Below are 12511 nucleotides of genomic sequence, written 5' to 3'. Positions count from 1 at the left end.
TGCAAAGTCCGTGAGGACCTTGATTTCAGGCATTCCTCCAACAGCCTGAGACCTCCCCCTCTTGTGTGCCAGCTTGTCCTGCATGAAATGAGATGGAAAGAGTGTAAGCAGGATGCCTGACAGGCCAGATGATAAGAATGCCTGGTATATGTGGGTGGTGAGTGGTCCTATGTACGGGATGAGGACAATGAAGGTGTGCGTGAGAGAGTGCATGGTGATGTCCCTTGAAATGGCAGTGAGTAAGATCACTGTGGATGTGTGATGGGTTTGTGAGTGTATGAGCTGAGAATGATGAGATGAGTGAGCTACCCTACTGGAATGGAGGAGATCATTCATCCTCTTTCAGCACTAGCTGGCTGTCCTCTTTTGCAGAGCGTTAGCACTGATCAGCACTGCCTCCCATGATGGATTGGTGAAGTTGATGCCCCTCCTGCTGCCAGAGCCAGGGGTACAGGACATCATAGCTGGCCTCCATGTCATCCAAAAGGTGCTCGAGGGATGCACCACTAAACCTGGGGGCTGCAGTCTTCTTGCCTTTCAAGGCCATGTCTTCTTTGCAGCAGTTTTGTGCTGGAAGCACTGAGAGGTGTGCACGCAGCTGCAATTTAAATATGGTGCCCAATGTGATGAAGCGGCGAGGTGACGGCGTGGTGGGCGAATCAGAGGCCACCCACCAACGAAACAATATGTTTCCCGGGAATGCATGATGAATGAGGCGGGAATAGGGCAATACAGCGCGAAAAGCCGCCATTGTGGCTGGCAGGTAAAATGTTCTTTCTCCTACCCGCTACAGCACTTAGTGCAAACCTGGGACAATTCTGCCCATGAACTGGTAGTGCAAATAGAAATAAGTAAGTAGGACCTGATAGCCATTGCAGGATGATATAGATTGGGACCTAAATATTGAATGTTACTTTACATTAATGAAAGACAGGAAGCTAGGAAAAGGTGGAATGGTGGCTCTGTTAATTAATGATTGTATTAGCATAATAGAGAGGGATGACCTAAGTTCAGGAAACCAGGATTTAGAAGCGGTTTGGGTAGAGATGAGAAATTATAAAGGCAAGAAGTCACTTGTGGGAGTGGTGTACAGGCCCCCTTAACAGTACCCACATGATAGGATGGAGAATAAAGGAAGAAATAATCAGAGCTTGTCAGAAAGGTACAGAGATAATCATGGGGTATTTTAATCTACATATAGACTGGAAAAATCAGATGGGCATAGGAAGCCTAGCTGGGGAGTTCATAGAATGTTTTCAGGGTGGTTTCTTTGAACAGAGCTTTTTGGAGCCAACCAGAGAGCAGGATATACCAGATCTGGTGTTGTTCAATGAGATAGGATTAATTGATAACCTCATAGCGAAGGCGCCCTTAGCTAGCAGCGATCATGTTATGATTAAATTTGACATTCAGTTTGAGGGAGGGAAGAGTGGTTCCAAGATTAGTATTTTAATAATTTCCCTTAAATAAGGGCAATTATAAAGGCTTGAAAGCAGAGTCAGCTGAAGTTAAGGGATATATCAATAGAGATCCAATGGCAGACATTTAAAGGGAAGTTTCAGAATATTTAGAATTGATACATTCCAACGAGAAATAAAAATTCCACCATCTAATGTTAACTAAAAAGTTAAAGGTAGTATCAAACTTAAAGAAAAAGCATATAATAGTGCAAGGATGGGCGGCAGGTCAGCAGATTGGACAGAATATAAAGAACAGCAAGGAATGACTAAAAGAATATTAGAGTATGAAAGAAAGTTAACTAGAAACGAAAAGAGTTAACAAAATGAGTGTTGGTCCTATAGAAAGTGAGGCTGGGGATCTAATGGAAAATAAGGAGATGGCAGATGAAATGGTCAGGTATTTTGCATTAGTCTTCACTATAGAGGATACAAGTAATATCCCAGAAATGGCTGTAAATCAGGAAATGGAAGGGAGGGAGGAACTTAAGAAAAGTACAATCACCAGGGAAGTGGTGAGCAAATTGCTGGAACTGTGGTCTGACAAGTCCCTGGGTCCTGATGGACTTCATCCTATGATCTTGAAGGAAATGGCTAGTGAGATAATTGATGCATTGGTTTTAATTTTCCAAAATTCACTAGATTCGGGCAAGATTCCATTAGGTTGGAAAATAGAAAAATGTAACTCCTTTATTCAAAAAGGCAGGGAGATAAAAAGCAGAAACTACAGGCCAGTTAGCTTAACATCTGCTGTAGGAAAAATGTTAGAAGCTATTATTAAAGACACTATAGCAGGGCACTTAGATACATTCAAGGTAATCAGGCAGAGTCAACATGGTTTTGTGAGAGGGAAGTCAGTTTATTGGAGTTCTTTGAAGTAGTAATGTGTGGTATGGATAAAGGATAACGGGTGGATGTAGATTTCCAGAAGGCATCTGACAAGGTGGCGCATCAAAGGTTATTGCGGAAAATGAAAGCTCATGGTGTAGTAATAAATTAGCATGAATAGAAGATTGGCTAGCTAACAGGAAACAGAGAGTAGGCATAAATGGGTCATTTTCCACTTGGCAAGATGTAACGAGTGGTGTGGGGGAGGGATCAGTGCTGGGGCCTCAACTTTTTACAATTTATATAAATGACTTCGATGAAGGGACAGAAGGTATGGTTGCTGCTAAATTTGCTGATTATACAAAGGTAGGTAGGAAAGTAAACTGTGAAGAGGAAATGAGAATGCTACAAAGGGATATAGATAGGTTAAGTGAGTGGGCAAAGATCTGACAAATGGAATATAATGTGGGAAAATGTGAAATTGTCCATTTTGGCAGGAAGAATAAAAAAGAAGCATATTATCTAAATGGTGAGAGACTGCAGAGTTCTGAGATGCAGAGGGATCTAGGTGTCCTCATGCATGAATTGCAAAAGGTTAGTATGCAGATACAGCAAGTAATTATTTATTGCAAGGGGAATTGAATACAAAAGTAGGGAGGTTATGCTTCAGTTATATGGGACATTGGTGAGACCACATCTGGAGTACTGTGTACAGCACTGGTCTCCTTAGTTAAGGAAAAATGTAAATGCGTTGGAAGCAGTTCAGAGAAGGTTTGCAAGACTAACACCTGGAATGGGGAGGTTCTTTTATGAGGAAAAGTTGGACATGCCATGCTCGTATCTGTTGGAGTTTAGAAGAGTAAGAGGCAACTTGATTGAAACATATAAGATCCTGAGGGGTCTTGATAGGGTGAGAAGGATGTTTCCTCTTGTGGGAAAATCTAGAACTAGGGGTCACCGATTATTAAAAATAAGGGGTCACCCATTTAAGACAGAGATGAGGAAAAATGTTTTATCTCAGAGGATTGTGAGTCTTTGGAACTCTCTTCCTCAAAAGGTGGTAGAAGCAGAGTTTTTGAATATTTTAAGGCAGAGGTAGATAGATTCTTGATAAGCAAGGTGGTGAGAGGCTACCAGGGGTAGGTGGGAATACGGAGTTGAGGTTACAATCAGATCAGCCATGATCTTCTTGAATGGCGGAGCAGGCCCGAGGGGCCAAGTGGCCTACTCCTGCTCCTAGTTTGTACGTTCGTATAAACATCCTGACAAGCAAATGACAAAAGCAGAACATAACCAGTTAAAGTTGAGAAAGTTTAAACAATTTATGAATGACTATAAAGAATGCAAACTGAATGGTTAGAAAGCAGCTAATAGTCATGGAAGACTTAAGATATTTCATATAAGCAGTAGAGCAGTACTAATAAGTCTATGGGCAACACTACAGACAATATCAGTGGCACAATATGTAGCATTAAATGTGTATATCAGCATTGTATTTGTGTCTCTATTTATGTATATATGGGAAATGACATGGTTATGATAGGTCTTCAATCATGAAGCCACTAACTGAAAAACATTATGCGATATATGCACATGTTTGAAAATGGCGGTATTAATGACAAATGCATTGTGCATTCCTTAACTACCTCTACTTGCATCTTGTGTTCCATCTGAAATCATAATTTACAGTTGATGTATTCATCTGGCAGCACTCTTACAGCGCCAAATTGAATAAATAAAAACATGCCACATAGGAACTCACAATCCTGGGTCTCACTAGGATCCAGGTGACTTCCTTCTTCAACCATTTCATCCAACAGTGAAACTACAGTAATTTCCAGGAAGACAAAATTCCTGAAGTCCGCCAGCAGGCTTCACAGAGTTTCTTGGCAAAGTCACAGACATTTTCAGTTTAAATGCAAGCCATTAGAGATTTATTAATCTGGAGAATCTGATCTGTTATCATTTGAAGACTCCTGATTTAATAATAATTCTGTCAATCAGAAGGGAGACTGCACTCAGTAAGCCTTTCTCTGTCCTCTGTAAGAACTCAACAAGGGATTTTAGTTTCGGCTGTGTGCTTGGGGTTAAGGTTCTGTGAAAATTAGTATTATTCATCAAGTTCTTAATCACAAAAAACAAATGGCATCTGCTTATTATCTTCCTTTGTACAGAAGACAAAAACAGCTGTCCCTATAGTGGTGCATGCTGGTCCCAAGTGGCTGATGGATGTGACTTGGCGAGGAACAGAGGACAACAACAACAACTGTGTTGTGTACAGCAAAGGTAAAAACGGATTTTTATGTGAAGTTATACCTGTGAATTGATATAATGTGTGCACCTGTGAAATGGAATTGATTTGTAAGTGATATTTGTTGTGTTTTTTTTATTTTAGCTGTTATTTTGCTTTAATCCAAAATAACATCAGTGAAACTACAGTTTACCATAATCAGTGTTTATAATGATGAGAGACTTGGGACGGTTATTACAATGAGAATCCACTGCAGAAAAAACAGATGTTATTGTCAACATGGCATAACTTGAATTCAAGATACATAGATCATTCAAGGTCCATCCCTTCCCATCGAAAAGAAACATTGATTCCTTAATATGTGAATCGAGATAAAGACTCCATGGTAGTGCAGAACTTGTTGGCACTACAATGGAGTCAATCTCAATCCCTGAGCCTAATATGCAGTGTTATTCCAGGTGGAATTGGCAGTGGTGGTGGGAGGGTGGGAGTCTGTGATTTATATTCCATGTTTCGTTTAAAAATCTTTGTGAGTAAAAATATTTCCACTGGGTGAAATTGGAAGAACTGAAACAAATCACTCATTATCTGATTAAATGGCATTGATGAACGTGCATATAAATAACAATCTAAGGAGTTAATAGATAACTGCCTATTCAGTGAAGAGCCTTGATGATCTGATGTGGAAGTAGCAAGATAAAAATGAGCAAACAAAGACTGTGCTCTTGGTGAATAAGGTTGGCTTCAGTGTTGTGTGGTTTACTCATGGTGAACTTGTTGTGAGAGATACATGATCAGTTATCTAATGATTTTTATCGGTGGTCGGGTATATCAATGATGTAGTGATTATTTGAAAAAATACTCGGCGGGATTTTCCGTACCCACCCGTCGCTGCAATCTTCCAGTCCCGCCATTGGTCAATGGACTTCTGGCTGGGTGCCACCTCGCCCATGGTGGGTCCCGCCTGCGACGGGGCTGGAAAATCCCGGCCACTGTAAGGTGATCAGTGATCAGGGATCACAGCAATGTGCCCTGTAAGCTGTGTGAATGTGTGGCCACTTAAAAATGAAGAATGTGCCAATGCAACAACAATAATTTATATTTATAGAGCAGCTTTAACATAATGAAATGACCAATAATGTTTCACATGAGTATTATAAAATAAAGTATGACACCGAACGATGTAAGGAGATATTGGGGGGGAGAGGGGGATGGGTTTGGCATGAGAGGAAGATGGTGTGGTTAACCATATCAAAGATTGCAGACAGATCAAGAAGGACGAGGAGGGAAAGCTTACTTGTGACTCTGTTAAAAGACATTTCGGTAATTTTGGTACTGTGGCGGGGCAGAAACCTGACTGGAGGGATTCAAATATGGAGTTCCGGGAATGATGGGATCAAGTTTGGGAGGTGAAAGCATGTCAGAAGACTTTGGAGAGAAAAGACATATTGGAGATGAGACAGTAGATTGCAAGGATGGTGAAGTCAAGGGTTGATTCCTTGAGGAGAGGAGTAGCGATAGTAGGTTTAAAGGAAAGAGGGACAACACCTGAAGAGGGAGCTGTTTACAATATTAGTGAACATGAGGGCCAAGAGGGGAAGGTGAGTGATCAGCAGTTGAGTGAGAATAGGAACGAGAGAACAGGAGGTGGGTCTCATGGATGAGATAAGTTCAGAGTGCATGCGAAGGGAGATAGGAAAAAAAATAGAGAAAGATGTGAGCTCAGGGTTAGATCAGGGAGAGTATTAGAGGTAGTTGACCAGTTGGGCTAGTGGAAGGTAGGGTTGCGGCAGAGGCAGCTGATCAGATTGGCTCAATTTTAATGACAAGGAAGTCCATGAACTCTTTGCAGTTGTAGTTGTTGAAGGTGAGTGTTGAGGGGACAGAGGAGAGGGGTTTGAGAAGACGGTTTGCAGTAAAGAAAAGAAGGTGAGGGTTATTGTTGCATTCCAGGATAATCCTACAATATTGAGCAGTTTTAGCAGACGGGAGCAGAACTCAGTAGTGGTTTAAGTGGTCCAGCCAGATCTGGTGATCATTGACTAAACCAGTTGTCCACCATATCCTTTCAAGTCTGTGTTCCTTTGACTTAAGGGAACAGAGTTAAGAGTTGTACTAGGGGCATTAAAGGTGGAGGAGGGTGTGTTGTTTTATAAACATTATGATGAACGGAGGGCCAAAGCTAGATAGTTGGTATTTGGAAAGGGCAGTTGTAAGGCACTTGGGGGCTAGTTTCCTCTGGTGACAGATACTCCAAGGAGATAAGCCTGGAGCTTGGATTGGACTTGTGGATGTTGAATGATCAAAGATGCCCTTATCTGTAATTGATATGATGGGACTAGCAAAGCCACATGAGATAGCAAGATCAAGGGGGTGGCTATAAATATGGTTTGGGGTCGGGTGGGGGGGGTGGGTTACATGGAGGGAGGCTTTTAAGGAGGCTAAGAGGGTAGTGAACTCAGAGCTCAGAGGAGAGAGAACATGATGAGTTGAGATTGAAATCACCAAGGATAAAAAGTCATTCAAATGCAAAGGTTGCAGGAGGAAAGTGCTGAAGAGATCTCAATGTCTTGGGAGGGCCTTATGGAATGATTTTGAAAGAGAGATTGGAGGGTGGAACAAGGTAAGATGTTCAAAAGAGGAAAAAGTGCCAGAGAAGTAGGGGTCAGGTCATGGTGTGATCTGGTGATAAGCACCACACTGCCACTACTTCAGTCTCCACGGGCCAAGCTGTGAAAAATGTAGCCAGGTGGAGAGGCTTCAGTAAGTTGGTTGGTGTCACCACCTCTCAGCCAGGTTTCTGTTAAGGCCCTGATGTTGACACAATTATCAACCACAAGTTCATGATAGCAGGAGCCTTGTTCACAAGTGAATGGACATTCTGGAGGGAGATGTATAGGGGGTGTTGAGAGCTGATCCGCTGGCAAAGTCCACAGGATCAGCGCTGAGAGGGGTGTGTTTGACAGGAAGAAAATTGGCAAGGTTAGCTCCCAGCGGCGCAGTGCATGGGAAAGTTGACAAGGGAGTGGAATGGGGCAATTGAGCTTGCTGTTCTTGATGAGCCAGTGTTGAGTGCCTTAATGAGGCATTGGAGAATGCCGAGAAAAGCACAGAGGGAAGCTGAGGGCTTAGCTAACAGGGAGACAAGCATAAGATTGTGGTAAAAGAGCAGGATGGTCAAGGTGTATTGAAGGGTAGGGGTAGGGAGTTAGAAGGGCAGAGCACCTGAAAATAGAAAATTGAAAAGAAGCATGGCAAAAAAAGGATCTAGGAGGAGTAAAGAGAAAAGAAGTGAAAAAGAAAGAGCAAAAGTGGAATTAGATTGATGGGCTTGGATCTGGAGTGGCAGCCAAAATATTCACACAAGTGGAGGCAGAGAGAGCTCAAGTTACATAAGTCTAGTTACATACAAATTAAGGTACACAAAACATGACAGGAAATGGGAAATAAATGGTAATAAAAGGGAGAAGTCCAGAGTTAAAGTTGGAGGTCCCATGGTGGAATAATGCTGACTTAGGTAGAGTGGAATCAGCATGACGCATCAACAAGCTATTGTCGAAGTTTAGAGACAGATGAAGTGAGTGAAGTCCAAAAGCCATTTGCGTTTAGAGTATTGGAGAACAAACTAATGGAGGTATTTTTGTAGGAATAAAGATTGAGGGAACAAGTATGCCACGCACAAGTTATGTTCCTTTAAGATGCATGCAAACATGTGGCCACAAATCAATCGGAAAACAACTGTGCAGTGGAACAAGTCAGCTTCACACAGCAAACAATTATAGGGAACATTGATCACAGACATGTATATTGAACCATAGTCTTCCGTCTTCCTGGGAAAGAGTTACACTGGTTCCAACCTGCACCAAAATCCTCATTAGTTTGTTTTGACTGTATTTACAATATCATTACATGAGGACCAAAGCAATTCTTCCCATCTATGGAATATTCAGACTTGTGACCACTTGCCTGTTTCATGGCAGAATGATGTCCCATACCAAAGGTTAGATTTTACCTTAAACAGTTACACAAATTGTATTCTCTAATTTTTTTCACTACACTGTCCTTCATTTTCTACCTTAAAAACTCTTTGGGAGCAAGATTTTGACTCAGACTTATCAGAAGATAACTGGAAGTCTATTCTCTCTCGTGTACAGTCCTCATCTGTATATGCAAGACATGCTACAACTTAATATCTTACATCATACCCATCCGCCCAAGGTGGAATTATCTAAGATTTATCCACATTTTGATCCAATCTGTGATAAATGTCATACTGCCCCAGCCTCTCTAATTCTTATGTATTGGTCGTGTCCTAAATTGGCTTTGTTTTGGACAAAAAGTTTTACATCACTCTCACATATTTTCAGTAGCAGAATTAAGCCTTCTCCTAACTCTTTGGAGTGGAACCAAATGGCATCCCTCTTACAAAAATTCAGACTTTACAAAAATTCAGACTGACACGCTTGCCTTTTCAACATTATTGGCTAGACATATTATTCTATTAAATTGGAAACAGCCTTCCCCACCTTATTTTACTAATTGGAGATGTGACCTTATGCAGAATCTTAAACTTGAGAAAATAATGTACACTATAAGAGGCTCCACTGATGGATTTTATGTACCTTGGCAACATTTTTGAGATTATTTTGAGGATCTACAGCTCTCTACTTTCATATAACTGACCCTAATTAGGTTGTATGTATTATATCAGGTGAAACTATATCTGACCTATGATTGTTGTTGATTTTCTTGTAATTTATTTTTTGGGGGTCGGGGAGATTTTATTTTCTCTTTCCTTTTTCTTATTCTTCCCCCTACTTCTCTTTTCCTTTCTTTCTCTTTCTCTTCCAAATGTAAGTGTAGTGAATTATTGCTGTATTGTAAGCTTTTTTTTTGTACGGTTACTCATTATGATTGTTAATTTTTTTTAAAATAAAGAATTAATTTTTAAAAACAGTTACATGTATTCATCTGAATTGGTAAATGTGCACATTGACCTCTGTTGTGTGTGTGTATGTAGAAGTGACTTATCTGTTTTATCCATATCATGTGTGGTGTCGTTTTTAAACTATAAGCCATCTATTTCTGCGATTAATGTGAGTTTAGCTATTCAATATTTAAGTGTAATGTTACATTATAAAACAAAAAGTATGCAGAAGATTATAAAACAAAAACATGCAGAGGGTATGTTCATAGTCATCAGTACTGTTCGATTCATTCATCTGTTCATGTGCGTACTGCCTGAAGGCAGGTTCCTTTTGCTCATTGTATGCTGATGCTTCATTCTGAGCTGTTTTGTTGGCATTTTTTTTAATGGTGGTTCACTATTAACTTTCACCCTCAGGGCAGGGTGAGGAGGCAGGTCTTAGATCTACCCCAGTTGAAACAAGAATTGAACTCATGCTGTTGGTGTTATTCTAAACCACTCACTAGTCAGCTAGCCATCTGAGCTAACTGCACCAACACCATCATTTGATATTTAGCTATAAACTGAGTCTATTTGTCTTACCAAAAGCTACACTGCTACAAATAGGTGACTGAGAATAGGTATTTATTGCTACACATATATGTCAGATATTTTTTTAAATGTATACTTTTATTACACTGTAAATATGCAGATATGAAAACATTTCTTTACAGATCTCAGTCTGGAGATATGACATTAAAAGTAGTGCTTTACTTATGTTACAGAATGTTTGTAAATTAAGACTGTTTCCTTTGTGACTTTTGACTATTTCCTAATTGGTACATGCTATAAGATCACTCAGTGTCGTTGCAAATCACTTGTAACAGGAAATAAATAATTAGATTATGATTTAGGTATTAATGAAGAAGTTATTTATTTATGACCAAGTAGGCAGGAATTTAATGAGAGATATCCAAATGCCAGCTGTCCTGCAAATGTCTGATATTCCAATTAAGTGCCATAGTTTCAACACCAAGGGTGCCTTCTATCAGCCTACCAATACAAAAATAAAGAATGGTATGTATTGAGGCCCTGCAACTAAATTTGTACCAGAAGCATTTAAGCATGAACTTTAACACTGTCCACCCAAGAGGAACAAGGTGAGCAAGTGGATAAAATAGTGGTCATTTATTACTGCTGTAATTCCGACGCACTCCCTCTCAGCACACTTCTTGGAGCCTGCCTGAGACAGGGGACCTCCTCAATATATTCAAGTTGTGAGGAGCAGAAGTGCATGAACGTTACATGAGGGAGGAGTGTCTGCATTAACTTATAGCGGAGGGGGAGAGAGGCTGCATTAACTGTGGTAGATGGTAGAGTGTATTAGAGTGAGGGGAGGATTATCTTCATTAACTTGCAAGAGGGAGAGCAGCTGCATGAACAGAGGGAGTGAGAAAGGCGGGAGAATGGCACTAAGTAAATTGCTCATTTGAAGAGCTGGTGCAGGCACGATGGGCCAAATGGTCTCCTTCTATGCTGGAAAAATTCTGTGATTCTGCGTTGAAGTAAGGGAGAGAATGTTTGCATTAAATGAGGGGAGGGAGAGATGGATGACAGAAGCCCAGATCTTCCAGTCTCTGGGTGGTTGGAGACCAGATGTATCCTGAGGATGCTTTACAGGACCCTTCGGAAGTCCCAATGCAAGAACTCCATTGGAATTGCCTGGGAAATTTCAACTTCCAATGCTCCCTGGGATCCTCCGAAAAAGTCTCCAACCCTGAGTTTGAGACGGAGACGGTGGAGGTTCCCAACCTACTTGTGGAGGACATATTACACAGAAAGAAACCATGCCTATCTAATGGGTAACTGTTCAATTGATCCCCCCAACTCCCCATTGAGTCCCTGATCCACTGACACCCCCTCAACCTTTCAACAAACCAACCAGCTCCTTCCTGACCCTCCAACAGCCCCCCTCTGGACCCTCCAACTCTCCCCCAACCTGACCTGACCCAACCTCACCATCTCACTCACCCTTCCACCCTGCAACCCTACCACCATGTCACCCTACCCACCCTGCCACCTATCACCCTGCCACCCTACCCATTTACCTCACTCATACTCATTCACTAACAATGCTATTTAATTGTCCCAAAGATTTTCAGTGTGTCAATGAACGAAGACTTACCAAAATATGGCAGCTGGTGCCATAAAAATGGTCATGGCTCGGCTTGCCCCAACGATCCTGCACTATGAAGAAGGACTCTGAGAACACTCCACATTTCTGAAGAGGCCTGGTTCGAAAGCCTGGGCCAGAAATATGGCATTGCATCTCTGTGTAAGAGAATAGGAGTAGAAGAGCAAACCAACGCTGATTGCCACAGCTCAGAAGATTCATCCCAGAGTGTCTACAGAGGGGAAGGGGGAAGGCATCTACATTAACTGGGGGGGATGAACATCTGCATTAACTGAGAGGGAAGGGGAGAAGGAGGGAGAGTGTATTTTCATTAACAGAAAGGGAGGGGAGGGAAGAGCAAGTATCTATTAACAGAAGGGAAGGGGGAGAGCTTCTGCATTAACAGGAAGAGGAGAGAATATGTCCATTAACTTTGCAGACTGCATGTAGGTATGTGATTAAACCTCCAGGAATATGCCCAACCAGAGTTTGCAATCTTAGCATCCTATGATACAATTAAGATTCCAACCATATATCATAGAAATCTTTCCTGCTAATTACCCTTGGGGCTGTATTTTCAATGTGGGTTTGGAAGCCCAACACCCAGATGATTTCCAGGTCCCAACCCCACACCTGAGCTGTATTGTTCTCGCCATGCAGTTTGTAAAGTAAATGACCTAACTGGTCAGGAGGCAAGCTTAATGCAAGCACCTCCAGGAGGTGGGAGCCACCTACTTGGCACCAACAGCAAAGGCAGGCGGCACCACTGTTGGAGGCTGCAGGTGCCAATTGGAACAGTTGCTTCCGGGAAGACCATGGCGGTAGAATGAGATGCCCAGCAGCCTTGCATGACAAGGTAAAGACCACAGCTTGTGCCAGCGCTAGATGACCCCACC

The 12511-nt window shown here is 41.7% G+C and overlaps 1 protein-coding gene across 3 annotated transcripts in view; it reads left to right on the top strand.

Moving 5' to 3' along the window:
* zfpm2a (zinc finger protein, FOG family member 2a) overlaps positions 1-12511 on the top strand; it is a 1033040-nt gene that overhangs the window by 712388 nt on the left and 308141 nt on the right. For all 3 annotated transcript variants that reach the window (XM_041189567.1, XM_041189566.1, XM_041189568.1), the window contains one exon: positions 4460-4571. In XM_041189567.1, coding sequence (XP_041045501.1) covers positions 4460-4571 — 112 coding nt within the window. The remainder of the gene's footprint in view (positions 1-4459; positions 4572-12511) is intronic.

This window comes from Carcharodon carcharias, chromosome 6 (assembly GCF_017639515.1).
Source record: "Carcharodon carcharias isolate sCarCar2 chromosome 6, sCarCar2.pri, whole genome shotgun sequence".
In the NCBI taxonomy this organism is placed as follows: domain Eukaryota; kingdom Metazoa; phylum Chordata; class Chondrichthyes; order Lamniformes; family Lamnidae; genus Carcharodon; species Carcharodon carcharias.
Note: the sequence above shows the minus strand (reverse complement) of the source record. Positions and strands in the feature narration are given on the sequence as shown.